The 14938-nt window shown below is 36.3% G+C and overlaps 1 protein-coding gene across 1 annotated transcript in view; it reads right to left on the bottom strand.

Annotated features, from left to right (window-relative positions):
• Window positions 1-14938, bottom strand: part of LOC128983243 (uncharacterized) — a 73844-nt gene that overhangs the window by 27665 nt on the left and 31241 nt on the right. The window contains exon 3 of the mRNA XM_054402477.1: window positions 14614-14783. Coding sequence (XP_054258452.1) covers window positions 14614-14783 — 170 coding nt within the window. The remainder of the gene's footprint in view (window positions 1-14613; window positions 14784-14938) is intronic.

Raw genomic sequence — 14938 nt, 5'->3', positions numbered from 1 at the left:
TGTTTCGATATTTTTCAGATTCAAAACGTTGTTTTATCCCTCGCTGTGTGTCTCGACTCCAGTATTTGTTCTCGAACATGTTTTGGAAACATTCCCAATTACTTACGTCACGTTTCACTAGGTTAAACCAGCGTAATTTTCTAGGCTATTTCCAATAAGGTCAGTTAAAAATTCAACATCGTCATCGTTTGGATTCTTTTTAAGTACAGTAGACTCTCAGTAATCCGGCAGATATAGGACCGCCATACTGCCGGATTAGTGAAAATGCCGGATTACTGGAATGTTATCATTAAAAATACTTAAATGCAATTAAAACACGTCTCCGAAGTTCGCGTGATCGGAAACCGCTATTGCCGCGATCGGGCATGACAATTACGTATTCGCGGGAGGCAATGATAACGTCTACACGTCCGCGGGAGATAATCGTAAAATTGCCGCCATCGCGCATGACGACGATAACATTTCCGGGACTGCGGGAGTAGACAATGATGTTTACACGGCCGCGGGACATGATAAAATCTTTGCCGCGACCGCGGAAGACAACGATTAATGTCTACATGACCGCGGGAGATGTTAATGATTTTGCCGCGATCGCGCAAAACGACGATGACGTTTCCGTGACCGCGGGAGTAGACAATGATGTTTACACGGCCGCGGGAGATGATAAAATTTTTGCTGCGGCCGTGGAAGGCAACAATTATGTCTACATGACCGCGGGAGATGTTCATGATTTTGCCGCGATCGTGCTTGACGACGATGATGTTTCCGTGACCGCGGGAGGCGATGATAACGTCTATACGTCCGCGGGAGATTTTCTTGATTTTGCCGCGATCGTGCTTGACGACGATGACGTTTCCGTGACCGCGGGAGGCGATGATAACGTCTATACCTCCGCTGGCGATGTTCGTGATTTTGCCGCGATCGTGCTTGACGACGATGACGTTTCCGTGACCGCGGGAGGCGATGATAACGTCTATACCTCCGCTGGCGATGTTCGTGATTTTGCCGCGATCGTGCTTGACGACGATGACGTTTCCGTGACCGCGGGAGGCGATGGCGATGTTCGTGATTTTGCCGCGATCGTGCTTGACGACGATGACGTTTCCGTGACCGCGGCAGGCGATGATAACGTCTATAGGTCTGCTGGCGATGTTCATGAATTTGCCGCGATCGCGCAAGACGACGATGACGTTTTCATGACCACGTGAGAGAATTATGATGTCTACACTGCCGCGGGAGATAATCAGAATTTTGCCGCGATCGGGGAAGACCTCCCGTCAAAAGTCGCCGGATTACTGGAGTGCCGGAGTGGTGCAGTGCCGGATTAGAGAGGGTCTACTGTACAGTAGAACCCCTCATAACCGGCCACCACGGGACCAAGCCCCTGGCCGGATAATGATTTGGCTGGATAAACCAACCTACAATGAAAATGATAATTCATACCAGATATAACAATAGGTAATCAATATATCCAGTGACAAGTCTCATTCCAGTCTGTTCAAGGATTATTTAAAAAAAATAAACATGTTTGTAATAAAAAAAAAATATTTGTAGGTTAAAATGGTTAAGTAATGAAGAACGTACAAATATTATGATTCCAGGCAACAAAAACTATTAATGAAGGTAAAAATGACTATAAATTAAACTTGAAAATCATTAGGACTTAAATGGTACATGCATTTGCATTTCAACTACAGAATGTGATTTCAACTCAACATTTTTATCCATTTTGTAAAATACAAAAATTAATAATATACTGTACTAACCCTACTTTGGAAATAATCAACCAACTGATCAAAGGTTAGGCCTACTAGCTCAACTTAGTATAGTGACACAGCAAAAAATGTATAAACCAACAGATAGGCCTAAATAGTGAGAACAATTTATTTGATGACTTGAGCAGTCACAAAGACTAGTGCTTGCATCTAAACGTCCGTAAGCTGTGAGAAAAACATTTTGATATTGGCTTCCTGGAAGGGGCCGGATAAACAGAGGACCGGTAAAACCAAGGCCGGATATGAGGGGTTCTACTGTAAACTTTTCATGTAATATTTATATAATTTGGAAATGAACTCTTTAGGGTTATGTCCTCTACCATTGAATTTTGGTAATGTCATATCTGACACGATTCCGGAGTTTCCGTTACATGTAACATAGATATGTTGAGGGGACGTTGTTAATACTGCCTGTCCATGTTTAGGGATATTTTGTTTTAGTTCATTAATCTGTTCACTTTGTTTTAGCGAATTTCCCATATAGGGAATAAGCTATTACCGTAGTACTCATGGTAAGACCAGGACGCGGGACCGATTTTTTTTTTCGTTTTGAGGTCCCTAGAGGCCAAAAACACCATCCGTTCAAATTCATATATATATATATATATATATATATATATGTAACCTGAAGGCAAGTGAGCGCAGCGAACGAGCTCCAACCTAAAGGTGAGTGAGCGTAGCGAACGAGCTCCAACCCAAAGGTGAGTGAGCGTAGCGAACGAACTTCAACCAGGACGTGATTGAGCGATGCGAACGAGATCATCTTGAAAATTAAACGTAACGGTACTTTCTTTCCATCGGTCTGTCTTAGGGGAAACCTATAACTTAGGCGATACGAAGTTCGCGGGGTCAGCTAGTATATATATATATATATATATGTGTCCGTTAGCATGATAACTCGAGCAAAAATGATCCGATTTTGATGAAATTTGGTACAAACGTGTAAACCTACGTTTATTCGAACGAGTTCGCGATCCAGCATGATCGGACCATGGGAACGGGGGTTTACGGGGGGTTTTATGGGGTAAAAATAGGTTTTTCCCATTTTTGACCAAAAAAACATAAAATTTAACAATTTCTTTCCAAACCATTTTGTAGAGCTTAAAAAAACAAATAATAGTATATTGAAGCGTTATTATGCGCCTAATGGTTACGGTGAAAATTCAAAAAAATTGTAAATTTAAAATTCCCATGTTATTCTTATGGAGAATAAGTAAACTGTTGAAGTTTGCTTGTTTATGAACATATTTTGATCAAATTTGGAAAACGTTTTTATTTCTTACTAACTATTAACATTTTACAAAAAAACAGTTTTACCCTCCCTGATGCAGCAAACATAAGTACTTGTTAAACTAATTCTATTTAAATTGGGAATAAATGTTATATTTTTAAGTAGACATTTCAGTGTAAATCAAATCAGTCAAATGGAAATTCGCTTAGTCTGCAGGTTTGCTGCGGCGGGGGTATTTGTAAATTCTGTTGGATAGTTGATATTTCTTGACCTTGATTTTTAATAACGATCATTGACTTTTGTATTTCATAGGCATTTTGTTCTGATTTTGCTGTTATTAGTTGTTCATGTTCCAACCTGAATTGGTTTATCTGTGTATGAGTATCATACTTTTGTTTTTGTATTTCAATATTCACTTTTTCAAAAGTTTGAGTATTATTTTGGATTATCATGGACTTCATTTCGGATTTTTGTTCTTCTAGGTCTTGGATTAAATCTTCACGCATTTTGGTATCACGTTCATATATTTCTGATTTAAACGTTTCTTTCATTGCAAGGATCCCTTTCGAATGTTGAATTTGAGTTATATGTATCTGATCCATTTCCTTACGCATGTTTTCTTGGTTAGTTTTAATGGATGCGATTTTTTCTTCAAGGGAAATCTGGCATTGTTGAATCTCACGCTGAATTTCTGATTTTAAATTATTATTTTGTAATTTTATTTCTGACATTTCAGATTTTATTTCTAGTTTTAATGTATCGTTTTGTGAAACTATTAACACATTATTCTGTTAAATCATTTGCATTAATTGGAGAATAGAATCATTCATGTTTATTTCACTCGCATCGGTTGAAGGCAATGAATGCGATGTCTGTGATTGCAATCATATGTTCATTCGTTGTCGTTGCTCTGATAGTGACGTCACTCACATCAGCTGATTTGTCGGTCTGTTGTTGTGACGTCGAATCTTCATCCCTGCCGTTCTTCTTCTCCCCTATGTCAAATCCTTCTGCTGTGTCTAGTTCTCGTTCCACCATTCCGTGTACTCCTATTGGCTGTTGTGAATACGGTGCGGATGTCATGGCGGCGTTGTCTTGTGCGTCTGCTGTGTTGTCTGTTCTAGTGATGCTTTGTGTATGAATGTTGTCTTGTAGATCGTGTCCTTCGTTGTGCTGTGTGTTCGTGTCGTTTGATTGTATGTTGTTTACGGTGTTCACAAAATTATCTTGCTTGTTCAGTCAAGTTGCCTTTGTTTTTTGTATTAATTTTATATGTCTTTGTTTTTAACAGTCCGTCTGTAATTCCCATCACATTACCATATGTCAATTTTCATTGTTGCATTCATTCGTCTCGAATCACCGCTCATAACAACATACTCATTTTTTATCGTAATAAATCAACCTCTTTAAACCAAAACCTCGACTTTTTCCTCTTTTTATTATAAATATACCGCACATTTTTGGTCCTTCGAGCCGGATTACATCTACGAACATTAGTGCGACTTTTTCTCAAGCTATTTTAAATGTCTCGGTTGAACGTATTTCATCCAACGTGAAGCCGCCAAAGACAATACCGCATCGCCATTTTGAACTTTTCGTCTACGTCACGATACAGTCCACACTCCTCTCATTCCAAGTGTTCAACATCGTCATCGTTCCGCTCCACATTCATCACTTCGACACTTCATTTCGTCTACAACTTCAGCTTCAAACGTCATGAATGAAAATGAAAGTAAGGTTATGTTTGTACTTCTTCGAAGACAATGAAGACAACTCATCGTAAGTTATCAAAGTAAATCAATATCAACCTGGAAATAATAAATAAACCCTGATTTTATTCCTTAGTCGTCCTTATCCTCAAATTACTCCATCCATTTACAATATCTAGACTACCTACTTGTTAACTCATTGAACGATCTAGGCCTACTCCAATAACTGAAAGACTGTGACATTTATATAAATTTTTTAAACATTATACCAATCCTTCAGTGTTTATATTTTTTGTTGATTGGTTCCGAGTTTAGGCCCACAAACTGTTTAATTGAACTAGCCTAATTCATTTTGTTTTATGTAACGAAGTGAAATAACTTTGGTGTCTTGTGTATTTTGAATGTATTTTTGTTCAATTATGGCTCCTGTGAACCTAGCCCCGATTAAGGTTTGTACTTATAAAAGACTAACCAAACAATTCAAAGTTAGGCTTGGAAAAATTCAAGAAAATATAGATTCTATTAATGAAAGTGCTAAAGCAAACAACCTTTCCTCTGTGCAAATGAAATCACTTCATAACTATTTAGATGAAATCAGGAAAAAGCGAGACGACTTTGAACTAAATTTCAGGCGCGTTTTAGAACATCGTTCTGACGAAGAACTCGATGGTATTATTCTAAATGATGATGAAAACACTGTTGGTGAACTATGTATCCATCTTTGTAGTACTATAGAGTCACTAATCTCTGTTGACGAACCTCAATCTCCCCCTCAAGAAATGGTGAATGATTCCAACTGTACTGCTTTCATGCAACCTGTCCGCCTACCGCAACTTGACTTGAAAACCTTCTCGGGAAACTCAGCCGAGTGGATTAATTTCATCAATCTTTTTGATAGCGCTGTACACCTCAACACATCTCTGTCTCCAGTATCAAAATTTCAATACCTACTAAGCTGTCTAACTGAAGAACCTCTAAATTTAACTAAAAACTTAAACATCAGTGCATCTAACTACGAAATCGCATACAATTTGTTGCGCGATCGATACCACAATCACAGACGCTTAACTTCTTTACATTTAAATGCTATATTGGATCTTCCCATTGCCACATCTGAAAATACAAAATCAATACGTGAATTTCTAAATCATTTTCTGGAACATACACAATCACTTATTGCTTTAGAAAGTGACATCACTACAAATGACAATCCTTTGCTGTCAGCTCATTTGCTCCGTAGACTTGATAGAAATTTACGGCAAAAACTTGAACATTACCGCTCATTTAAATCATGTGAAACTCATTCGTTACCATCTGTGGACGAAATTATTAAATTTCTCAATGAAGAATGCTCAAACAGTGAAGATGCCAACCTGAACCTACACTCTTCAACTTTTTGTCACAAGGCTAATTCAAAGCCTGCCCTCACATCTAGTAAAAATTACTCCAAACCAAGCACCCGCTATACTGCACTTGTAAGCTCGGGTGATCACTCCACTTCTGTAAAGACATTTCCATCATGCTTTGCCTGTCAACAAACCGATCACAAAATCTACATGTGTAAGGTTTTTGCTAAGAAATCTCCAAATGAGCGTTACAAACTTGTTAAGGAGCAAAATAAATGTATTTCATGTCTTGGCAATCACACACTCAAATATTGTCGCTCAACAGGCACATGTCTTAAATGTAAACAAAAACACCACACCTTGTTACATTTCGAAAATGTTGTAAAGTCGGTGCAGCTTCCTCCTGTAGCCAAACCCTCAAAACCTTCAACTGCTACACCTTCTGTAGTCGCTTCTGCTCAACCAGAAATGTCGCTCTCGATTTCTCAGCCTGCAACTAAGGTACTTCTAGGCACCGCTCTCATTAAAATTACCGCTACTAATGGAATCTCTCATGTCTTTCGATGTCTGCTCGACAGTGGAAGTCAACTCAACTTCATGACAGAGAGGGCAGCACAGCTATTAAACGTCTCTCGTCACCGCTCTACTCACACAATCGTGGGAATCTCTGCATCGCAATCCTCAACAAAGGGACATGCACTCCTCGAACTATCCACACTAGGCAGTGAAGTAATTGCTTCAAATCAACCTTTCCATATTTTAGATAGAATTTCCGCTCCTTTACCTCGTACTCAACTCTCTTTTGAGGTTTACAAACTGGTAAAACCTTTTGTCCTCGCAGATCCGACCTTTCATATTCCTCAGAATATTGACATTCTCATAGGAGGTGCTTTGTTTCCAGAACTTCTTACTCATCAATCCTACCCATTGGGCTCAAACCTTCCATTCGTTATTGGAACATGATTGGGATTTGTGTTAATGGGCAATGCAACAACTTTGTCTAACTCTTCTCCCACCTCATGCCATTCATCTCTACTCTCCACTACGGACGAGCTACATAATACTCTACTTCGCTTTTGGCAACAAGAAGAGGTACCGCAGTGCAATCTTATCTCTGAAGACGATCGCATCGCTGAAGATCACTTCAAATCAACTCACTCCCGCTCTCCAGATGGAACATATGTGGTTCGACTCCCTTTCAAGGACCAACATCAACCTCTGGGCACTTCAAAATCTGCTGCTGAACATAGACTTCACTCAATTGAACGAAAGTTTGAATCCAACTCTAATTTCAAGGAATTGTATACACAGTTTATGGCTGAATATGATTCATCAGTAACCCTCACATGGTTACACACCCCTTCATATCGACTAAAAACGTATGTTGCCAACAGAGTTGCTCAAGTCCAAGAATTGATCCCCTCTCACTCCTGGCGCTACGTTCCCTCAACGGACAACCCCGCTGATTGTGCGTCACGTGGTTTGCTTCCCGCTCAACTCATTGATCATCCTCTATGGTGGAATGGCCCTCCATGGTTAACTCTTTCAGATGATCATTGGCCATCTAATCGCTTCGTTCCCATAAACTTGGAAGACACTCAAGAATGTAAAACAATTCCTCTAAATGTCCTAGTTTCAACCCAACCTCCAGAATGGGATCTTCTCTCCAAGTACTCATCGTGGTCCAAACTACTTAGAGTAACAAGCTACGTCTTGCGGTTTATCCACAATACACGTAGCTCTGACCGAAGACATGGGCATCTCACCGTCTCTGAACTTAAGAACTCAGAGCGTACCATCATCAAGTGTGTACAAGCTACATGTTTTACGAATGATTTGACTCTACTTCACAAAAACAAACCTAGTACCTTCAATCTTCAACGTTTAGACCCTTTTCTGGATGCTTCCGGCATAATTCGTGTGGGAGGCCGGCTTAAGAAGCTATCGTTGAAATTCAACGTCAAACACCCAATAGTACTTCCAAAGAAGCACCATATCGTTTATCTTCTCATAGACTTTGTCCACACTACTCACTTACATTCCGGACCACAACTGACTCAAGCAATCCTTTGCCAAAACTATTGGATTCTTTCGGCTCGTCGAGTCATACCGACACGTATTCATAAATGTGTAAAATGTTTCAAAGTGAAACCAAAGAACATCACTCCACTCATGGGAAATCTTTCTACCGCAAGAGTAACGCCAGCTCAACCATTCCCTACCAGTGGCGTTGACTATTGTGGCCCCTTTGACTTGAAAGTTGTCAATCTTCGCGGAATGCGTCATATCAAAACCTACATCTGTGTTTTGTTAAAGTGTTCCCTCTCCCTCAAAACTAAGCCATAAAACTTAGAAGGACTTGTAAATAGTTGTAAATAATATCCAAAATATTCTTCAGTGCTCCGTTTTTTGTACAATTTTGTGCTCATTGTTATAAAACTATTGTTTTATGGAGGTCGGTATGTTCAGTCAAGTTGCCTTTGTTTTTTGTATCAATTTTATATGTCTTTGTTTTTAACAGTCCGTCTGTAATTCCCATCACATTACCATATGTCAATTTTCATTGTTGCATTCATTCGTCTCGAATCACCGCTCATAACAACATACTCATTTTTTATCGTAATAAATCAACCTCTTTAAACCAAAACCTCGACTTTTCCTCTTTTTATTATAAATATACCGCACATTGCTTATTAGCATTTGCTAATTCGCCCCAATTATCGTCTGGGTCTGATTCACTGTCGTTTTGTTCTCCACTCTCGGTTAATTTCCACGATAACTTTCGGTTTCATCGCAAATTATACCTCTTGTCGTCTTCCATATTGATTTAAATAAATGATTATTCCCTGTGTTGTTGTATATATTTTTTATTTGTGTATTTGCAGGTTTGTTAGTTGTATGTTAATTTGAGTATTAGGGCCTATCTTAAATTTTGTAGGTTAAGTTTTAATCGTAGGTTGCATAGTTGGGAAAGTTAGTCAAAATTTCTAACTAGTTAGAAGTTAGAAGTTAGTCCCATAAAAAGTAACTGATAGAAGTTACTAGTTAGTTAGTTTAAAAAGTAACTGATAGAAGTTATTAGTTAGTTGAAAAACTAACTGATAGAAAATAAAGTTAGTTTTCGACATTTGTAGAAGATAGACTTTTTGTTGGACGGTTGTTTTAAAGGATTTCATAATATGTAATGAAATAATGACACATCTTGGTTACTAATTATTGTGTTTTAATTAAATATTAATTAAACATCGTCACATTTACATTACATGTAATGTAAAAACATTCATTACTACAACAAAATTTAATTTAAATGCTGTAACAGTCATACAGACAGATATTATTTACTCAAGGCCAATAGTTAGTTGTTTTGGCTGGCCACCGGACAACTTAATTCCTTATCTATTGTTGGAAGCGCGCTCCAACCTTTATCAGCTGGACCTTGACTCATACCTGTTTGGGATTGTTTCATTACCCTATTGATTTCTCTGTCCACGTACTTGGTTAGAAGGAAGTTGACCACAGAAGAATGTACTACACTTCAATAACCCATCCTTCTTTAAGCAACGGATTTTAGGAGGCATGGTAAGCTGTGTGATGGATTATTAGTTAATTTTATATTTTTGAAATAGTAAACCTAGTTTTTCCAAAATGATTTCCTCTTTTAACAAAAATGAATAAATACAAATTTTATCCTTCAATTAATTTTATTCAAAAGGTCAAGAACAGCTTAAGAATATTCATGAATAGTAGTTAGTAATTTTGTCATGGAAAATAATTATTGTTTGTATGATTAAATTTCCCTTTGCAAAATATTTTAAAAATCATATCCTAATTCGATTTCATAGATTGGTTAAAGGTAAAATTGTGTAGATTTTCTTTTATGTCTGAATTTAACTGTGTTAGATCATGTTGTAACATTGACCCTCAAATTTGTGTTAAAACTTGTTTAGCTACCATGTGACTAGTAAATTTAACTCTGTCCGATTTTTAACTTTGAAGAAATATGTAAAATATTATTTGATGAGATAATATAAAGCCAACCAGATGTTTCTTTGTCATTGATAATAATTATTGAATTTTGTGTAAAGCTCAATTTAAAATATTTTTGTGTTATAATTTAATTTGTGTCAGAGTTATGTAAAGTTTCATGTACCTGTCTGTCAATATGTAACTGTGAGTATTCAAATTTTATTTTATCTTTCTGTTAGTTTAAATATTTATTCAAGCCATATCCAATGTGCAAATATTTTATTCTTGAAGTCAAATTTATATCAGTACTGCCTATTTGACTAAACAATTTCAATTTGAGAAAATATACCAATTGATTGATTATGTGATTATTTTGTTGGCACTATATTCCTGTTGATTTAGTGGACCAATTAAGGAATTTGTAAATAATATTTTTTGGATTATGAGAGGAATTTATTATTGTGGATTACAATCTTGATTATTATTGATTATTGTTGATTACATTCTTTTTTACATTGTTTGATTCAGGTGCATCCCATTCAGTGCTAGGAAGGAAGGGTTTATGGATTGTTAAGAAATTTCCTAACCTTATTAATGATTATAATGGCTGTGTAGAAACTGCTGATGCCAAAAGACATTGTGTAGAAGGTGTTATTAAATTGCCGATTACTTTAGAAAACAGAACAAAAGAAATTGATGTGTTAATAGTGCCAACACTTGATCAGGTTTTGATTTTGGGGATGAACTTTTGGGAGGTGATGGAATTTGTCCCTGATGTTAAGAATAAAACTTGGGAATTCCCAAAGAAGATTCAATATGTCAGCGAAATTCATTCAGGAGGATTGCAAGATGGAGAAAACCTAACAGAAGACCAAAAGATGAAACTTCAAGACTGCATCAAGACATACTTTGATAATTTAGGAGACAAACAACTTGGGATTTTTCCTGAGCTAGTTGGGTTACAATGCCTATTAAACTTTAAAAGAAGTTGTTTTTCAAAATTGGTGTCGCTGATTCTTCCTCGTCTATTACTCTGTTAGTGATGACTAGGCTTGCCGCTCTGAACAGGCGTTCGCAGTGAACAAAGGTGTTTTTTAATTTGCAGATTTATATTTGTAGTTGTCTTATTATAATGTATTTGTTTCATGACTAGTGAATATTTTGTTAGTAAATTTATAACTAAATAATGATTTACACATTAGTTTGACGTGAGTGAATACTGAAGCAATGTCAGTGTGGTGGCCAGGTACACATCGGCAACGTCGCAGAGTCGCACGCGCTCCCGCCCGGCTGGGAAATATCGTACAAACACAAGGCGGCCCGCTACCAGTCACGAGAGAAATTTTTGTCTACAAATATAAATCTGTTTAAAAACCACCTTTGTTCGCATTATAAAATCTGTCATAATGGCGTTATTTCTTGTGACACAGCAAACACGATGGTATTTTGAACGAAATTTTCACTGTCTTATTAACGATGTTAGCATACGTTTTAAAAATTAACAGCAGCATAAAAACTATGGTGAATACAATTTTTAAAATGCATGGAAATGCTAACAATGAACCTACCAATAAGCCATAAAAATTTCAGAAAGATCGGCTCAGTGGTTTGTTTACAAATAAATTTTAAACTTCAGTGTTAGTGCCGAGTTTCTTAAAAACCGGTACATTTTAGGATCTTTCAACTATATAAGTTTTTCTGGTAAACGGAAATTTTTTTAATTGACACCACGTAAAATGTATTTAAACCAGCTTATATTTAATTTTTGTTTCAACAAAATCGGATAATTCATCTCAGATATATTTAGGCTCAAACTCGAGTGCACATATTTATTTCCCCGACAAAGGTGATACAAAAACTTGTCATCACTCTGTTTTCAATAGTTTAAAAGACAAAAACAAATAGTGATCATCTCACCTTTCCTGACATAAACATTACTTTCGATACACAAACATGAGTTACAACTGAAGTTCCCGGTTAGGTAAAAACACAGTTTGTTGATGTTCAATTAGCTGAATTTTACACTAAAATTTATTGTACAACAATTAATGGACAGCAATTAATGGATTACGAAATATCAGATAATATTTTAAAGTCTGATGAAGTAGTTTTTCCAGTGTGATAAAAGTATAGTTTACTACTAAATTTAAAAGTGACCTATTTGTGGCGAGATAAAGTTTAAAAGAGCATGGGAAACACATTGAGAAATACACTATAACTGTACTAAAAAATAAAAATTATATTAATTAAAAAATATATATAGGCAATCCACTTCAAGTTAAAAACGATACCATCATACTTTTTCTCCACTTACCTCGAAGCAATTGTGACAGATGCTTTAATTATTTTTGTTTTGGGTACAAACCCAATAAACATTTTAACGCGTTTCCAACCTTTTCATTTTTTCAACTTGTTGAAATATGTCACTTAAGATTGGTCACTTGATATCACACTCGCCCGCCATTGCAAACAAATATTATTAATCTACTCCTACTTAATTAAAACTGTTCACCTTAATAACTTATGTTTTTAAAATATTTAACTATCACTAAAATATATATAATTTATATATAATATATATAATATATAATTATATATATATATAAAATAAAATATATATATATATAAAACAATAATAAGACCGGTTTTACTGTATGGCTCAGAAACATGGGCAATGAGCAAAAAAATAGAAAAGAAAATTATAACATTTGAAAACAAGGTTTTCAGGAAAATATATGGCCCGACGCTCGAAGATGGAATATGGAGAATGAGACACAACATCGAGATTAGAGAGCGCTAAAAAGACCCTGACATCATAGCGGAAGTCAAGAGCAGAAGATTGAGATGGTTTGGTCATATTTCGAGAAGAGAGGAAGACTCCACTACGAGAAATGTACTTGATAGAAACCCCGAAGGCAGGAGACCAAGAGGCCGTCCCAAACTTAGATGGAAGGATCAAGTACAAAAAGATGTAAGAAGACTGGGAAGGAGTGAAAATGACACCAAAGACAGAGACATCTGGAGGCAGTGTGTGGGCGAGGCCAAGTACCTCTTAGGGTACCAGTGGCCACTCCAGTAAGTAAATAAAATATATATAACGACTAAACGACAAGACAACTAAGAAACTAACAAAAAATTAACACCTGTCACGGTCAGATATTGAACACCGACTGAAGTGAAGACATTTATTTTGACACTTGAGATTACAGTACATATCAATCGCCAAACAAACATTCCCCCTTCCCACCCTTCGGTGCTTGGGGTATTGTTATTGGCTGCCATTGGCTCGCCCCCCGGGTCCGCTGCATACCAAAGCGACTGGACTTTGACTTTCTCTTTCCCCACCCCCCGCGTTGTTTGACACAAGGGTGCTGACCTCTCACGTACGCACGCAACCCTCACTGAACACGTAAAATAAATAACCCGTACTGGAAATACTTTCGCCTGACCAGAAAAGCTAACAATTTAAAACTAGCGAATATATTATCTATTCGTTGTCTATTAAACTAACTGAGTAGAAGTTATTTCCAGCTCTTTTTAAAAACTAACGAATAAAATAGAAGATAGCCAAAAAAACTAACGAATAGCGCTATTCGTTATTCCCAAGTATGAGGTTAGGCCTAGATCAGAATTTTCAATAGCCCACTCGTTGGGACGCCATTTTGCAGCCTACTCCTCTTTATTAATGGATTTCATAAATATAAATTTACTTAAGATATATCATCAAAATTCCAATAAAGTTACAACAGGATATATTTCGATTCTATAACTTATATTACGACAATCTCATGGGTTATGATTTTGGTCTAGGTTTTATAGATGGGCTAGTTAACAATTTGGAGAGCAATGATCTTAATCTAGGGGTTGGTTCGTGCCGGGTATGAAATTCTGATAGGCTTATTAACTTAATTTATAGTAACTTAATGTAGGTAGGCTAAATAATATGGAATAATAATGAGAGTAAAAAAATTTAGGCTAGAAATTCTTAGTTTGAAACAGTCACTTGAATTTAGTCTATTCACAATGGTGTTATGGTGGTTGGAAATTGATGATGATTTTTAAATGTTTATTGAATTTGATACTACCAATTTTTGTTGAATACTTATCTTATTTCTTGATTTTTCTTTATAGGCTAATCGATATTTCTATATGATTTGAATGTTAATTTTATAGACTTTTGAATGTTTAATCACTGTAGACTTGGCTCCCACATCCATTTCTATCTATATCTTTTTTCCCCACTAGCACATTTTCTCCCTTTGTTTTCAGCTTTTTTTCCAACAATGCTACTTCACACCTGGACACTGGACAGTACATTTCCTACCAAGACACCATTTAATTTTAGAATATCATTTTTGAATACAGTTTTTCTTCTTCACTAATTTATATTTAATTAAATTTAAATATATTTTTTGAAAATACAGTAATTAATAAATATTAAAAGTAATTTAGTTACAATTCACATTTAAATACATTCATGTTTTATCTCATCGTCTACCATACATACCTTACAATAATTAGCATACACCCATCTGAACATGAGAACATGAGTGTTTCAAATATTGAGTTGCCACAATAAAGGATACAGCGAGAGTAGAGACTCCTCTGGTTGGATCAAGTTGTGATCTATAAGGATTTGTTCCAGTCCTTCCTGTTCTTTTTCACGCTCGTTGATTATTTTTTTGAAAGTATCCAACTCTTCGCTTAATGTTTCAAGATCAGATTCCTCATTTTGGTACAGTTTATCAAGTTTTTCCTGAAACAAGAATACGTCATGTTGTCTGTAGAAAATCAAACGATATAAGTTAACATTCTTAAAAATCATCCGCCGCAGCAAGCCTGTAGACTAAGCCAATTTCCATTTGCCTGATTAAATTTTCATTAAAATTAGTCCTGAAACCTACCAAATGT

The sequence above is a fragment of the Macrosteles quadrilineatus genome, unplaced genomic scaffold, assembly GCF_028750875.1.
Source record: "Macrosteles quadrilineatus isolate MER2022 unplaced genomic scaffold, UCM_ALF_1.0 Scaffold_1__1_contigs__length_201487025, whole genome shotgun sequence".
Lineage (NCBI taxonomy): Eukaryota > Metazoa > Arthropoda > Insecta > Hemiptera > Cicadellidae > Macrosteles > Macrosteles quadrilineatus.
Note: the sequence above shows the minus strand (reverse complement) of the source record. Positions and strands in the feature narration are given on the sequence as shown.